This window comes from Strix aluco, chromosome 11 (genome assembly GCF_031877795.1).
Source record: "Strix aluco isolate bStrAlu1 chromosome 11, bStrAlu1.hap1, whole genome shotgun sequence".
Taxonomy (NCBI): domain Eukaryota; kingdom Metazoa; phylum Chordata; class Aves; order Strigiformes; family Strigidae; genus Strix; species Strix aluco.
In genome coordinates, this window is record NC_133941.1 from 23430766 (window position 1) to 23448148 (window position 17383).

General features: G+C 45.4%; 1 protein-coding gene across 1 annotated transcript in view; it reads right to left on the bottom strand.

Moving 5' to 3' along the window:
- The window catches only part of WNT7A (Wnt family member 7A), a 39334-nt gene extending 22770 nt beyond the window's left edge, over positions 1-16564 (bottom strand). Inside the window, exons 1-3 of the mRNA XM_074835980.1 lie at positions 16152-16564; positions 14999-15225; positions 3153-3424 (exon numbers count right to left, since the gene is read on the bottom strand). Coding sequence (XP_074692081.1) covers positions 3153-3424; positions 14999-15225; positions 16152-16222 — 570 coding nt within the window. The 5' untranslated portion in view covers positions 16223-16564. The remainder of the gene's footprint in view (positions 1-3152; positions 3425-14998; positions 15226-16151) is intronic.
- Between the last annotated feature and the right edge of the window lie 819 nt (positions 16565-17383).

Below are 17383 nucleotides of genomic sequence, written 5' to 3' on the forward strand. Positions count from 1 at the left end.
GACATTTCACACACTCTGATCTCAGGTGGGAGTGCTGCTCACTGCATCCTGGGTGCACACACAAGTTTTTTTCAAGCGTTGTACTACCAAAGCTGTTGAGGAAAAGGAACATGGATGTTCTCTACCTATGACCTCTAAAATCCTCCACATTTGACACAGTCAATCTTAATTTACTCCTCGAAAGAGCTGACAGATAATCGTACTATTGCTCCGACAGAGTCATGTATTCAGTAGGTTCAGAGACTGTCGTTGGCACCACAGGAAGCAGAGAGACATCTGCCTAGGTAAAACAAGACTACGAGAATGTGGAAAGTCTTGAACTGAGACCTCCAAAAAGTCTGGACCAGGCTTTTCCTGCTGGTTCTCTATTTGTTTATACCATGCAGTCCTACCTATGCTCAGTGCCCATCGTAAGCCCAGCAGGCCTGCCTACTGCAGTGCAAAGTCTATCATCTCTTGCTTGCCAAGATGGAAGAGATTCATTTACCAGTGATTCTGAAGAAGATAACTAGATAATAATATACGTATGATCTACTGGAGTGCATCCTGAATGACCTGCAGCTGGTGTCATCCTAAAGAAGGGCCTTTTCACAGGTCATTTGTGAGCGCCTGTGGAGTGGGCACAGCACACAATGCAGTTTCACATTGTGAGACCAAAGAAGTAGAGACTGACTTTTGAACAGTGTAGCGGTGCCTACAGGTGAAGATAACAAATCAATAAGAATTGAACATCAAGTTTATTTTTGGAAGCCCAGTAGGTGCCAGTCTGTCTCCTAGGTGCATAAATATCATCAAAAACCTAGCCATGGGCAAGTAAAACTAGACAAGAATTTGTAGCCCAGAGGAAAGCCACCAAGAATAGAATGTGTGGAGGCTGATAAGATCCATATTGCTCCAAAAGGGAGAGTACCACCTCAAAACAAGACAGTCTTTGTTGTGAAAGGGTTAGGCTGTGAGAGACCTAGCTTGCCAAATACCTGTAATGGCCTCCCTCTGCCAATTGTCTTTAAATACTGTGATCTTTCACATAAGAGCAAAGCCTGAAAGGAATCTCTCTAGCAAAAACATCATTTATTCATTCTCTACAGGTTGGTGGAGTAACATGCCTCTTCTCAGTCATGTTACTCTTTCTTTCCCCTGCAGATTTCAAACAGAGATTTGTTCGAACAAAGATCAGTAATTTTGCTCTGTAAGGGATGCAGGAAGAAGCGTAGAAATATCTCTAGATCAGAACAGTTCCTGAGCCTGCTGGAGAAATGGCAGATCGCCAGAGATAGCACGCACCACTGTTCTCCCAGATAACAATGCGTAGAGCTGAATCTTCCAGGCATAATCTTTTAGGACAGCGAATTGTGCACATGTAGGTGAGAAACACAAGGAGCTCGTGGCCTCAAGGGGAGGCTGCTGAATGCTTTGCCTTCCCACAGGTCAGCACCAGGACCAATAGCCCTCCTCCTCTACCCGAGGTCCATACCTGGGTGATAATGGAGACAAAAAATGCAACTTCTTTTTTTGTCTGTATCTCTGAGCTTTGCGTTGGAAAAAAATGTCTAGACTGCAGCCAGTTCCGTCTATGTTTGCAGTCCTCTGTAGGCTGATGTGTCATTTCTTGGGAATCTTTTACTGCCAGCACCTATTGAATAAAAGCAGACCTTTCAAGGAAGTAGTTTTCCCACAAAGGTGAAACTACTCTCTGCTCTATTTTATTTCGGTGGATTTGTGCCTGTATAGCAGAGCAGACTGTGGGTCTTGGTGTTTTACCGGGCTTTTCAGTATGTGCCTTCATGCTACCAGAAGCCGAGTAATAAAGATCTCAGATCATTTCTTTAGCAAATATTAATGGCTAGTCCTTGAGTTATTCTCAGAATTCAGTGTCAATTTTGCTAGTGTTTTTAAGTACCATGTTTGCACTAGAGAGCCAGACACAGGCATTGAGGATATTAGACAGAGTAAAAACCATAATCTCACCTATAAAACAACTACAGTAGCATTAAATAAAAGAAGGGTTAGGCTTTTGTTTGGAGTGGAAATGGCTTTTCTTCAATACAATCTGCTTGGCTCCAGCATAAGTGGAGATGTCTCAGAGCCTACAGGTAATTACCACAACAAAAATAGTATCCACAAATGAACTGCTGTTCCTAACTTCCTTCTCCCATTTGCTTCTAAGTCACACTAACATAATGATAAAATCAGTACTAATGCACAGGACTGCAAACAGTGGAGAAGGTAAAACAGAGACCTCAGAAAGCAAGAGGATTTACATTCATTCTCTAAGATGTGATCAGCAAAATGGTAACTCCCACGTGGAAAACGTTGCCGGACCATACCTGCACCCAGCTGTATGGGGAGCACACAGACATCCCCTGGCTATTCCTAGAGCCCCTCCGCCACTGAGACTGCTCTGGGCTATGCTGGGGAATGCCTGACCTGCAAGGATCTGAGCAGCACCGATCAGATTGGGTCTTGCATCTGCAATGGCTGCCACTAACAATCAGAAAACTGGCTGAGTGCAGCAAATGGCAAAGGCAGCAAACTCGGGGCATTCAGTGCTCAGGATCCCCAGGAAACGTGCGTGTGGGAAGCTGCTGAATTCCTGACTTCCCGAGAGCTGCTTCTGCAGTAGCTGCTTCCAGCTACTCGGTCCCAAAGAATGGGAAGGCAGGAACCTTGCTGTGCAAAATCATAAAACAAATCCATATAATGGTGTAACAGTGAGTCAGCCTGTGTTCTTTTTGCTAAAGTATTTTTCTCCTTATAGAGGTAGTCCTCACACAAAGAGCAAGGTTTAAACAGTTGGGTTGAAAATGATCCCTTTTCAAATGAGTGAGAAGTTCATGTCTGAACCTGACGAGAATCCCATTCACCCACACAGTAGCAGGCAAGCTTTTTATCATAGGCACCATTTGACTTTCCAGATAAAATGTTTGTTTGATTTTTTTCTTTTTACAGCTGTAAAAAGTAACAGTTAGACAAATATTTGATGGACAGATGGTCCAACAAGCTTGTATAACTTGCAAAGGTGTCTACTTGTCTACTGTAAAATGAGGTTAGCGTTAAAGCGCACTGTAGTTCTCATGAGCTGCACATGATCTAACCCCATCTCCCATCCTAGGCCAGAGGTGGCTGCATCTGGGGGACAACAGGGTACTTACCTTCCGCCCAGCCTCATTGTTGTGCAGGTTCATGAGCGTCCTTGCATTTTGCTTAATCTCCCGGGCATCCACAAACACTTTGGCGAATCCTATTCCGTATCTGATGTCAGCAGAGCAGCCTCCCCATTTCCATCCTTCCTCTTTATGGTACTGTCCTTGTTTTTCTTTGTCACAACCACAGTCACTCAGGTTGCCCTGTGTACAGGCAGCCGTGATTGCATGTGCTACTCCAGCAGCAATGATGGCATATGTGAATGCTGCTTCTCTGCTACCTGAAATTAAAACAGTGCAGTAAATACGTTATACAACATGGTGACATTAGTTAGAAAAAGATAGGCAAGTTCCTGCGGTGCAAACATCAGAAGGCTATTATTAGAAGTGCTGTAAATCTGCAGGCATAAGCAGGTCTCTTCTCTTCTAAGTATTGATTTTTGTGGATGTTCACTCTCTAAAATGAGAGCTGTCCATGAGGTAGTAGGAGATAAAGTATTATTTAGGCAACTTCATATATATATTTCCAGATGGTATTAGAAGTAGTCAGAGTAAACTTTTTATAGCAAAAGGGTGGGATGGAAAACACTATAGCTCAAAAAGAAAGAAAAAAAAAAAAAGTAAATGGGTGTAATTGGGAGTGAAATTGCTAAAACATCAATATTCAACTTTTTAAAAAATCAGTTCAGAAATGGGATTTTATTTAGAAATTTAATTCTGCACTAAAAGGTATTTTTACAGGAAAACAACCTCTGTTGGAAATCTTGTTCAGAAAACATTTTAGCTGAACTCGAACTTTTTTTTCACATTGTAGGTGTCATGAAGTTTTCAATACAGACATTTTTGCAAACTGAATGAAATAAGATTTGGTTTTAATCTCAAAATTTCTCACAGGATGGAAGAAAAATCCTGGCCTGTTGTAGGTACCATGACAAAAGCAAGGCAAAGTAACAGCCTCGCTAAGAGGGCTGTGAAGAAGACATTAAGCCAATATTATTTTGTGCAATATGGCTATAATGACAAGCTTCTGTTTGTTGGGGGGGTTTCTCACTATGATTTAATTTATCTTCTTGAAGCTTTCTTGCATTCTGGTGTGAGGATTTCCCATGTGTGGATCCTATGGGATCTGCAAGGCTTTTGGAACCAGTTCTGCTGAGAGAGGGGCCCTTCAAAACATAAGGAGGTTTGCAGAGGTTGCCCATGTATATCAAACAGCCCTTTAAAAATTCTTGGATCTCCCAAATTAAGAACTTACCCCTACTCTTGTTTCTCCAATGACAAAATGTACCCTTGCATCAACAGGATCGGAAGCAGGCTCAGGCTCTTAATTAGGAGAGGGCAGATGGGAAGATCAGCTTCCCTCCTCCAAACACCCGCCAGTTAAGTTCTGGCAGACCTCAACTGCTGGCAATAGTTTATTATATACGAAACAAGCAAATTTCTGCTGTTTATTGGATTTCACAAAAAAATAATCACTTGGGAAAGAAATCCTACAAGCACTTCATTCTTGGCTACATCCCTTTCACATATAAGATCTAGATTGCTGTACTTGTCGCTAAATGGTTCTTTTAATGAAAAATATTCACTTCCTTATGGCAAGGAAGTAAAAGGGAAAACAAGATGACATAATCAAAACCTGTTAATTGGCAACTTCATGCCCTTTTATTAGCATAGGCAATATTCCCATTGATACTGCTATGCACTGTGTTTATTGAGGAACTTGTAGTCAAGTATCAGATTTCCGCAGAGGATTTCTTGTTTTCCCTTATTTAGAAAAAGAAAAATCATAAAATGTTGAATTGTTATGACTATGGACTTTGCAGATGAGGCTTTCTAGAACTAATGGCTTTTTATGAAAATTTAAATGTTAGATAGAAATTCCAGGCTTTAGGTGTATTTGGAGTTGTGCTCTCAGCACTTCTGCAGCCATGTGGGGAGACCAGAGGAGGAAGGTGGAAGTGAGGTCCCACTCAAGAATGAATCCACGAGGACCAGCCACAACACCTTTCTAGTTCCTCCTCCAGTTTATCCTCAACAATATCCTCACTATTTTAAGTACAACACTATGAAAAACGCACTGATAAATGGGGGAAGGTACAATAAGAAGTCCCACTTTCTCCGCTCAGAGGGGAGCAACGCATTATACCAGATTTCTGTTTCATGAAACAGCAAATGGGACATCATCAAAAAATTATTTTGAGTTGAAATTTGCTTCTGGTTCTGGTTTTACTTTTGTTGGATGATTTCAGATCTAGCACAAGTTGTTTTCAAGATCTAGAATAAAAAAAACCCTGGGAGATCATTTTAATCTGACACACTCAACACTGTAAAGACTAAGCAGATCTGTTGCTTCTTAGAAGGGAGAAAAATGCCAGGCAAAGAGTATAAAACTAGCACAAGCAGAATTAGAACCCAATGTCAAGCTTGATCATAAAACATACTACACAGAGTAAGTTATTTTATAAGTTTGTCTTGTTTGGGGGAAAATTTAGCAGTTTTTTTAAAACTAAGAGTTAGGAGATTACAAGGTGAACAAAGCAAGTGTCTGGAGGAATTGATCCAGGTAGGAAGCACCTTGGCACTTGTGCAGTATTGATAAAGGGGCACAGACTTGTCACGTCTGCATCAAACTATCTTTGTTTTCCATAAATGATTCACTTTTTTAAGCTTCATTACCCTGTCTGGCTTATAGTAATGTCAGCACACAGGCTAGGGGTAAGCGTAGCTCATTTTGAGCCTTTTCTGTGACAGTGCTTTAGATACCAAAACAGTGTAATAGGGTTTTTGTAACCGAATGGGATAGCATGAGTACATGTATTTTCCTGCCACTTTTTAATAGTGAATACTACTCCTCTACTTCTGATTTCAGCAGACAGTTGAAATGCCTGAAGGATCTCAGAGGGAAACACTGCTTTTAACAAGGCACGCTCAGGCAGCTGCTCCGCGCCGGCAACGGTTTGTTTCCTCCAGGCTTCTGCTGATGCTCCAGAACAGGCTGACCAAGGAAGTACTGCTCCATATTCACTCTGATCTCAAAATACGAGTAAGTTGAAAGGTGCAACCTCATCACTTCTGGATTCCCAAAGATGAACAATTTGGGAAATGACCTGATATGATCCTCCTTTATTTTCTTTCTTTTACTTTTCAGCCTACACTTTTTACATATATCTGACAGCCAACTTAGACCTGTGCCTTACTTGACCTCTGAAAATTTAGTAGTAAAAAAGGATCCTAGCATTGGAAAAAGGCCAGGCTTTGATATCAACACAATCATGAGACTCTCCTGTCTCGGTAGGTGATGGTGACTGCAACATCACAAAATAGTTCATAGGTGGGAACAGCACTTCTGGCTCAGGAGGACAAAGAAACTTGGCAAAGCAGGAGATATGGTACAAGATATAGGGTAAGGAAAGAACTGAACTGCCAGCAATGCATCATACCATGTGAGACACAAAGCCCACTTTGACCAATGACCAGAATAAGCAAAACACTTCCTTCCTAAGCAAAAATAGATAGTCAGTAGGCTGATGGCAACATCAAGGATTTTGCTCTTCTGTATAACTGAAAAAGTGCAGAAAACCTTAATCTGCAGTCATTACCTTCTCTAGATGGCTAGAAAGATAGCTGGAACAGTAAACTAGTATGTTTTCAGCAGTGAGATCAGAAAAGACTTTTGGAGAGAGTTTAAATAAATGTACTCATTGGCATGAGCTAAACTGTCAAACTGTCTCTTGAACAATTTTCTGACCTATTCGCTAGACACGTTGGGTGGAAACCCAGGAATTAAATCTTCTTGCAGAGAGTTCCAAATGAACCCATGCTTAAACTGCAACTGGATTTAAATCTTTTTTTTTTCCTAATATGTGAAAAAAAAAAAAGGAAAACTTTAATTTAAAAACGCATATAATGAACAAATCAGTTGATCTTTGTGGGAGGATTGGTGCAAATTGTCATCCCAGATGCTGGGTCAGCTTAAGTGGTTGTTGTGGAGGCTTTTCCAGCCAGTGACTTGCAAGGGTGCACATAACACCACTTGTGATGAGTAAACTGGCAAAAGAAAGAATGATGGCTGCCTGAGACCTACAGGAGTTGTGGAGAAAGGTGGAGAGTTAGTTATATGGATACAAGAATTGTAAGTCATCCTTTCAGCTCCGAAATGACAGGTTCTTCTCATTGTCTCAAATAAGCAAAGGCTAAACACACACCAGAGCTGAACTCCAAGCATTAGAAACTTCAGAAAAGGATCTTGCAGTCTTTCAGGGGTTGCTCTGGTCATTTACAAGACATCCGACACGGCTTTCTAACCATGGCAGCATTTCCAGGTATAACCACTGTAATACTATAAGCGATGTTCAAGCTCAGTGCAGATGTGCTGGGACTGGTGGGGAGCAGGGAGGCACCCCCTGCTCCTGATCCTAGCAGTGCCACCCATCAGCAATCAGCCTGGCATCTGTCTGGTTCGGCTCCCACCATCCAGACCTGGGACTCTCCTCAGCCTAAATAAGTGCTTCAGTGCTGTATGTACATGGAGGCTTTTCCTCATGTGTTGGCCATAAGTATCTCCCTGCTCTTTCTACTTTTTCTGGACCTAAATAAGGTATGCAGTGTGTTGCAGCTCCATTTGCTTTGATGGCAGGTAGCCTGGCATCCATGGCTTCTGATATTTCTGCAGCTCTACTCTATTGATCGTCCTCTAAAGCACTGGAGTCCTGTCTTTAGACCCCTCACTGTGTAAGACATGACAATCCCAAGCTGTCTTTAACTTTGTCTCTGAGCTCTGCACAGTCAACCACCACCACAGGGTGTCAGATGTCATAAGGGGAAGCACTAAGATTATCACAGGTAAGTGCAAACATAAATATTACCAGCACAGATGGCTCTCCTAACACTGAGCATAATTATATACAACTCATGCACACCTTGGAGCATTAGTCCTGCAAACACTCACATACATGTCTTTGCTCTTGTGTATAAATGTTTGTGGGACTGGGCTTTGGCTGATCAGCAAGTGGCCTGCCCGTGTATCAGCTGCAAAGTGCAGCCTGCATTCTGGGTTTAATTTAGCTAAAAATTTTTTAAAGTTTAATCTTAAAATTTGAACAGTTTGTAAAAAAGCTTCATTCACGTTGATCAGAAATAGGAACTCCGTTTTAAAAAGAAGCACAATAACTTGATGTTGCATGGGAAACAGGACCTAAGCCTGCAAGATACGGAGTGGATTTACTTGCAGGAAGTCGGTAGGTGCTCAGCAGTTTGGTACCTCTTGGGATCTAAGTATGTTTAAATAGCTTGGCCCACCCTATCAGTCCCCCTCATAAATCGACTAAGCTGTGAAATAAAAAAGACAAATTTCTATTTATCTCACTGGAAAACATGGGTTGTATTTTCTGCTATTTAAAGCCAAAGGGTCAGAGAGGGAGTTATCTGCACTGACATGAGCTGAAATATGATGGTGAAAATAGAAAGATGGAAAATACAAGGTACCTTGCCAATTATGTGCCATAGCTAACATTACTTCACATCTTTCTATAGAGGTCATAACTCACAGCTAGGAAAAATGAAGAGCAGAACTCATCCTCTGCCTACTTTGGGGTGTGCCTCCTCCTTCCTTGGTAGGCTATGTATGGTCTTGCAGATTTTTTATTTTCAATCTTTCTTTAACCTAGCATGTGTGATTAATAAAAATGGTAGCTTAAAAAAATCATTGAAGTATCCCCCTCTTATTTTTCTTCCCCCTTCTGTAATCATTCAAGGTTTTGAGGGGTTTGGTGCCTTGAAATATTGTACTGACTTGAAATGAAAACGACAGTTCCCTATAAATCAGCAGCATGTTCTTTGCAAAGATTAGTACCGATAAATAAAATAAGTAGAATTGCTGCTCTAAGAGACTTTGGGGGGTTTAGTCACTGCCCACTTTCACAAGTTCGTTTGTTCATCAACACATGAAATTCTTGGAAACACTCCATGTATAGTGATTATTTTTGAAAATACCCTTTTTAAACTTACAAAGTTACTACTCAGGGCATGTGCATTACCAAAATCACAGCCAGTATTTTGGAGTTCAAACATCAGCTTCCCCTTCTCAGACAGCTCTGACCCCTCCACACCACTGCCTTAACTTTAGAAAATGCCACGTACTGACCCTGTGTGAGGAGATAGCTCTTCTACCTTTCAATGAAATGTAATCTTTCTGTTTCTCTGAAACATGTACTCACAAGACACATCCGAAGGCAGGTATGAAAACCTTCTGATGGGAATTCCAACTGCAGTGACCTTGGGGCAATGTTTTATCTTACTGTGACAGTCCCTGCTGAGAAAGATTGACTTTTTGGCATAAAGCAGCATGCTGGGTTTTGGATGTTCAGGCCATATTTCAGCCCGGCCTCTGTTTTGCCTGCAAATAACTGTTCTCATGCAAGGTACTGACATTAAAAACTGGTTGCAAGGGCTGGAAACTTAGGGCAGAAATGCAAATTCTGACCTTGCTTGAGTAGATAGCAAGACTCGTGTTAATTACAGTATTTCTTTTCTGTATATCTCAGGATTTTGTAACACCACTGGTTCAGAAAACAGAATATTTATCAATCTTTCTTCTAAATATTGACCGCTCCATCAGTGCAGCATCACTTAGAACCTAGTTTCCCACAGGTTTGTGCATGCAATATAAAAACAGCAAGCATTTTCATAATGATCGTGGTGATTTACTTGGTCTGTTATTTTATAATTCAAAGAATCAGACTTTAAAACCTGACACAAGAGACTACACCAGTATTTAAAATCAAAAAGCTCTAGAAAATGATAGAAGATGAAATTCTCTCTTGAACACACCTGTACCAGGATATTTTCAAAAGTGTTTGTCTTTAACACAGTGACAAAATGGAAGTTTTACTCCATTATTGCTCTTTTAACTCTACCAGACCAGACAGGAGAATGAGCTAGATCTTGTTCTCTTTTGCATGCTAGCAAAAGAAATAGTTCCTGATAGCTACTGAACGAGTTAAGGGTTTGGCTTGTAGGATGGTTGTAATTTCACAGAATCACAGAATCACAGAATCATATAGGTTGGAAACGACCTTGAAGATCATCTAGTCCAACCGTTAACCCAGCACTGACGGTTTCCAACTACACCAGATCCCTCAGCGCTGTGTCGACCCGCCTCTTGAACACCTCCAGGGATGGGGACTCCACCACCTCCCTGGGCAGCCCATTCCAACACCTATTTTTTTTTTTGTTTCAACAGGCAAGAGTGGGAATGTCCCCTCTTCCTTTACGTTGTGGAAACCACAGAAGAAAAGTTTATTTCAATATATGGAAAATAAATCGCTGCTAAATTCAGCCCAGTGGGCAGTGTAGGGCTAATAGTGTACTGTATAAAGGAAAACTAACCGCCTGTTTCAGTGTGTACATGTGGGTACACCTGTAATGATCCCTGAGTCAAAGGCACTGCACACAGCATACACAGGTGCTGAGTTGGCCTGCTGTGCTTAAAAGTTTTAAAACCAGTTTGTCCATGTGGATTCGTGTTTTGATTTCAGCTTTGCTTGTTCATGAGTACTGTCAGATGGATGAAGGTATCAAGGGGCTTACACTGAAACCTTTTTCAGTGTAAAAGAAACCAAAGAATTGATGCATTTGAGTAAGACCAGGATGAAAACTTGGTTGAAACCAATTCTGCTGTAATGCTCTTCAGAGACCACCATGTGTCTTCATAGCCCTTGGGTGATTCCCTCCATCCTCTCCCATGCAGGGTCCGGGACACCTGCAAGGCTGTAGTGCCTTTCTTTTCATAGATCTGCACTGCAATGAGTTTCCACTTTGCTGTGTCACTTAGTAAAGATACAGTCAAGCAGTTTGTATTATTTTTACTTGGGAAGTCACATTTAATAGTGACAGTGCTGCTCAGTTATGACAAAAAGACACAGTTTTTTTATTTTTGCCCTATGATGCCAATATGATGCTGTCCTCTAGATACCACGAAATGTATGTGTATCCCAAGGCAATTATTTGAGATGGATACTCCTTGGCCTGTGATTATCACAAACAGCAAAGTGACTGTTAACTACCTGTTCACAAGGTGGCACACTGCAAAGTGGGCTACTAAGGCACCTGATGAAAAACCTTCGCCATAGCACTTGCTCTTTCTGTGATCCACCAGAGCCCAAATCTGATTTTCAGATTCTCTCAGAGGCATCTCTGGTTGCTCAGATGTTTAGGCTTGAAGCACATTTCACCTGAGGAGAGGTGGGCCAGAGTTTTTTGGCCTCTCCTGCTTTAAAACCTTGGTTTTGATTGTGGCCATCTTCAGGAACAGAACTGATGACCACTGTAATAAATATGTTTGTATTTTAAAGTGTCCAAATTGCAGCATTGCGTCATCTCCATGGTTATTTTAAAAATTCTCTTTGTGACTTTACATTATTAATAAGGTGTCTACAGAACTGTCTAGAAAAAAAATCCTTGTGTTGATCTTGATTGTGACTTTATCATTTCCTGTCATAATAGGACCAAGTCCTCAGCTGGAGTAAACTGATGTTGCTTTTACTCCGTTATTTCTCTTCATGTTATTGGCACTATTGTCACCAGCTGTCGTCGATAAGATATCCACAGTATGTCAGTAGGGAAGACTCTCTTTTGAAGGACAAACTAGATTAAAATGACGCAAGAAACAGAGAATATATGCTGTGCATTGGTGGGAAGCATGCTATAACGAGCTGGGAACTCAACTCTGTGATCCCAAATACGACGTATGAAGAATGGATGAATTTAAACGGTTGCTAACTGTAACTCTACAACTAAGTTATCGCTGGAGGATGGATTAAATGTGAATTTGTTAAAATACAGATACACACATGCTATAGATCAGAACAGGAAAATTTTGTTTGATGGTTTCCTTCTACTGACTTCAGAGTGTTTCACCAAGGCTAGCATCCCTGTTGCCATTTTAAAAACGGGAAAAGAGAACAGAGGAGGAGGAGAGTGCCACCGTCCCTCAGCCCCACAGTGGCAGAACCACGAGAAGAACTTGGGCTTCCTGAATCACCTTGCAGTGTCAACAAGAGATTTTAAATAATTCGGGTACATTGGCACAACATTCATAAAACAGATTACCCAGTAAAGGTAAAAGTAATGAAACACGGTTTTGAAGAGATTTAGCTTGGTGTGCCATCAAAATCATGCGTCAGGAAATAGTTCACAACAATCTGTGGTATCCAAGGGAACTTATTTGTATGGACTAACACACGCAAATTCTATTAGCATAAGTTACTTAAGCACGTCCTCCCAAATTGATATTAGACTGTGCTCACTGCACACGTTCAGCAGTGCAGTGGCAAGGCGAGCCACATTACTGTCATTCTGAAGTCATATCCTAATCATAGAGCAAGTACATCAGTGCCACTCCAGAGGCAGAGCAAAGCCTCTAACAGAGAGAGCGGAATGAGGTCATGTGTGGCCCACTGTCTTTATTGCAAGTGGCAAGACAAAGGTGCCCTGCGCACTTCCGAGGTAATAACTTTAAGGATGCAACTGGCTGAGAAATATAATCAGTCTTTGAATGCTATAAAAGGTACTAATGTATTAGTTGCTGTTTGAATAGTATTTTGTAATACACACCATGTCAAAGGACTGAGAATCTAGAGCTGTTTCTGGAAATTAAAAAAGCTACAGGATTATTCTTGTGCACAGTAACCTTAAAATATGTCCTGTAGGGTATATCATTCTTCATGTCACACGTCTCTCTCTCTTTCCTGTTTAGTGTAAGGGACGCAGGCCTGATCTCCTGTTTGTGGGCACCAAATTTGACTTACAGCTTTATGGCATGTAGGTTTTACCCTTTTTAACCAGAGCAAAATATTAGCCTCTATTTCTCTGAATGGTAACCTAGAGCACACCCTGACGCAGAGATCTAAGGGAAAGAGGGATAAATGTAGGGATCGGATGCTTTTTCCTTACAGCCATAGAAAGAGGAGCTGTGTCAGATATTCTAGGTTTCTATAGGTGCTGATAGGGAAGAAGCAGAAGAACAAGGAGACAACCTGAGCAGGAGTGATTACATTATAATACTTCACGGTGTTTGAGGGCCTGAGTATTTTTATCCTTGAAACACCATGCATGTCTTGCGTGCAAGTAAAATTCACTATTGCACATTTCAAACCTGTGTGAATTTTATCAAAGTTTATGTGCACAGGTAAATGCATAACCTGTTTAAATTTGAAGGGTTTGGTTATTCTTTAAATGAGTTTTATAATTTGGATGCCATTCAATACTCGACTGTGTTCCGAAACCAGTGATGAATTTGCCCTATCCATCTTAGCCTCGTAATGGATAGATAGAACGTATTAAGAGTTATCACCTCAAAGACAGATCAAAGTCTACTTCCTTTAATATTGACTTTCTTTAAAAGGACCTAAATATAACCTGCTAGCTAAATAATTCAATTTTGGGAGGGGGGGAAGGAACTGAGAGCATGTTTATACAACAGACCACAATAACTCTGCAGTTTTATGATTTGTTGGAGAAGAAGAAATCCTTCTCACATTTTCTGTTTAAGGAAATGTTACTCTTAGACTAAATGAGGCCAAACCTGTCAGCCATCCAAATGGACTCTTCACTGACATAAGTGGCAAACACTTGCATGGATCACTGACAGGAACAGCTCAGCTCAAGGAATAGAAACAATGAGCTAATCTGAATAAATGGTCCATTTTCAGATGTTTCACAATGTCATGCAGGGTGGTTTTTACATTCCCTACTTGACTCACTCTGATTATCAAAGGTGTTGAAAGATCGGTAACTCACACAGGGCTTTCAAATTTGTTTTGTTCTCTTTCCGTTCTTTCCTTAAATATCTGTAAGTTTTTGAAAACACACATATCAACATGCACGGATGTGATAAAATATAGGTTGAGTTAAAGCCAGGGATTCTCAGGGGTCCTGAAGCAGTGTGGCAAGGCTGTATCTCTGCTTTTCGTGAGAATGCAAGGAATGAGGTACTAGGGCTGTATCCTGCCATTTGTCCGTATATGACTAAACAGTGCCTGGAGCCAGTCCAGTCCAGGGGGTTTCCCGACAAGCTAGAAGCCAGGCACAGCTGCTGTGTGACTGCTCGGGGCTCTTCTAGCTTCTCTCCTCAGTCACTTCTTCTGTTCTCATTAAATATCCATGTTTTCTATCACACTAAGCATTATTTGATGGGTTTTCTGGGTTTTGCATCTACATTTTAGATGGGGAGGAGGCAGAAAGACCTCAAGGCTGGAAACCATAGATCACAACTTCAACTTCTGGATGCAGAATGCCGTGCTGTGAGAGATTAGTTTTCAATGACGGCTCTAAAAATGGCTATACCTGTATTTGGAAAACACTTTTCCTCAGTCTTTGTGTTTTCAGTGCTGTGGAATCACCTGCACCCCAGAAGCGTAATTCTAACCCCGGTCAGCATTTTGTCTCTGGCCACTACCTTTAAGCAGAACCAAACACCTTTTTCTCATCCTCAAATACATGAATAAGGCTGCTGTCCCGTGCACACAAATGGAAAACCTTTCAGAACGGACTTGTGAGAGCAGGACAGCGAAATTACTGTGGTGGAAGCTAACGCATGTGGAAGTGCCTCCCCGAACCGCAGCAAGGGGCACGGCAGGTGCCCTGCTAGGAGGAAGCACAGATGTCTGTCGTGTTGGTAAGGACAGCACCCAGGTGACCACGCTCAGGGTGACAGTCCTGCCCGGGCTGGCACAAGCGCTGTGAGCTACCTGGTCTTTCCCCGTGCCAAGAGCTGTGCCCCGTGACGCTCCCCGCGTGCCCCCGTTTGGTGTCGCGCGGGTGGGAGCTGGTCAGCAGCGAGCAGAGAGGCAACGTACCCACTTTCAGCTCCTTCCCGAAGACGGTCCTCTCTCCCAGGGCAGAGCAGTTCCAGCGCCCGTTGCGAAACTGGAACTGGCACTCGTTGATGCCCATCTGGGACCCTTCCCCGATGACGATAATAGCGTCGGGCCTGCTCTGGCAGATCGCCCGCTGCCGGGGGGCAAGACCCGGGATCTTGTTACAGATGATGCTGGCTCCCAGGGCCACCACAGAGGAAAAACCCCTGCAACGACAAGACACCAGGGGTGGCTGAGGGGACGCTCATCCCGGAGGCGGCCGCAGCACCCTGACGCCTTCCCGTGCTGCAGGGCCCGGCTTTGGCAGGTGCCCCCGGAAAACACCCGCCTCTTCCCCCTGTCGTTTCCCTCTCCCTCTCCCTCTCTCCCCAGCCAAAGCAGAGATAAGGAGCACGTGGGCTCCTGCCAAAACGGGACCCAACTTCCTCATTCGTAAATTAAAGCTCATGCAGCGGCGTTGCGTGCCCGGGCCACGCACAGGCAACGGGCTGGGAGGGTTTTCCCTCTCCTGTTGAACAGTTAGAGGGAGGGAGGGAGGGGGATAACCCGCGCTCTCAGCCCCCGGGCTGCGCCGCCTCCCCCCGCAGCCGGGCGCACCTGGGCGGGCACCTCGGGCCGGGCCGGGCCGGGGATGCTGCGGGACCGGAGAGCCGCCCCCCGCCCCGCTCCCCTCTCGGTGCGGGCGGCGGCGTCTCCTCCGGCTGCAGCCGCCGAGGGCTCTCCGTGCGGGGAGCGGCGGCCCGCCGCGGGCTGCGGGCGGCGGCAGGTAGCTGCGGGAGCCGGGCGGGGGCCAGGGCGGCCGCGGCACCCCGCACCGGGGACCGCAGGCAGGGGCGGAGGAGGGCCGGATGCCCCGGGGGGTGCCCCGGGTCCCCCCGCGGCTCCGCAAGTCGCCGGGGGCCGCCACCTCGCCCCGCCGGAGGCTGCGCCCCCGAGGGTCGCTCAGAGGTGCGGGGGCTCTGCCTGTCTTATTTAATCGTGATCACCACCATCATCACTGGGTTTTGAGGCTTCCCGAGTTAAATAGTAACAGGTCTGGGCAGGTTAGGCTGAGAGCGAGAGAGAGCGCAATTGTTATAAAAGAAGGGGGGGGGGGGGGAGAAAAAAAAAAAAAAAGAAAAAAGTTACTTACCCGATCTTGATGTACACAATCCCCAGGCTCAGGAAGATGTGGAAGATCCAGCGCCTTGTTTTCCTGTTCATATTCCTTGCTTGCCGTGTCTCAGCCCAACATGCGAAACGATGCCCGCCGCGGCGCGGGCCGGGGCCGTTCCTGGCGGCGCGGCCGCGGGTCAGGGCAGCGCGGCCGAGAGGGGCAGCCCCCGCCGCGCCCCGCACCGCCCGCCGCTGCGCGCCGCCGGGCCCCCGCGCCCGCTCACCATGGCCCCCTCCCGCCGCGCCCCGCACCGGCGCTGCGCCTGCCCCGCTCCCTCGCTTATCCCGGATCTGGACGCCTGTCACACGCAGCGCGTTGTTGCCGGCGATGTACGGGGCTGCGGGATCCTCCTGAGCGCCAGCGGCTCCGGGCGCTCCCCCCAGGTTCAATGTTAACTATCTCCCTCTCTCTCTTCCCCCCCTTTCTCTTCTTCTTTTTTTTTTTTTTTTTTTCCCTCCCTTTCTCTCTTCTTCAGTACTTGGGCGTGTTCTCCAAAGGAGGGAGTTGTCCAGCCGGGGGGGAAGAAAGGCGGGGGAGGTGGGAAGAAGGGCAACCAGAAATGGCAGACAGATCACCTGCCTGCAAGGAGGCTGACAGCGATCCTCCTCGGGCGGAGAGCGCGGCTCCTCCTGGGGGCTCGGCCCGGGGGAAAGCGGCAGGGGCTCCGGGGGGTGTCACCGGGGGGTGCCCCCGGGGCTGGCCCCGGCCCGCCGGGCGGCATGGGGCTGCCGCGCTCGGCCCGCACCCCGCGCTGCTCCGCGCCGGCCGGCACCGGGGACGGGGCGGGGAAGGGGGAGGGGGGGGGGGGCTGAAGTTTTTACTCCGCGATAGCCGCCCGTTCGCCGGGGCTGCCGAGCACCTGGAGCTGGTTTTATGCCTTTGCCCCGGCCCCGACGCTCCTCCCCTCGCTCTGCCTCCCCGCGTGTAACGTGCTGCTACTCTCCCTCCCGGCTGCCGAGCCCAGACGAACCGGCGCGGCGGGGCGAGCCCCGGGCAGCCCGCAGCATCCCCGGCGGCGCGCCCGGGAGCGCCGCTGCGTCCCGCACCGGGTCGGGCTGGGTGGTACCGCCACCGGCGGGCACTGGAAAAGCCCCGTGCTGCCCAATCGCCGCGGCCGTGTACCTGCAGTGCCCTCTCCACTTATTTTTTTGATCGATCCTTCTAATGACAGGACGGGGACGCTCAGCCGCTGGCAGCCGGGCGTCCCG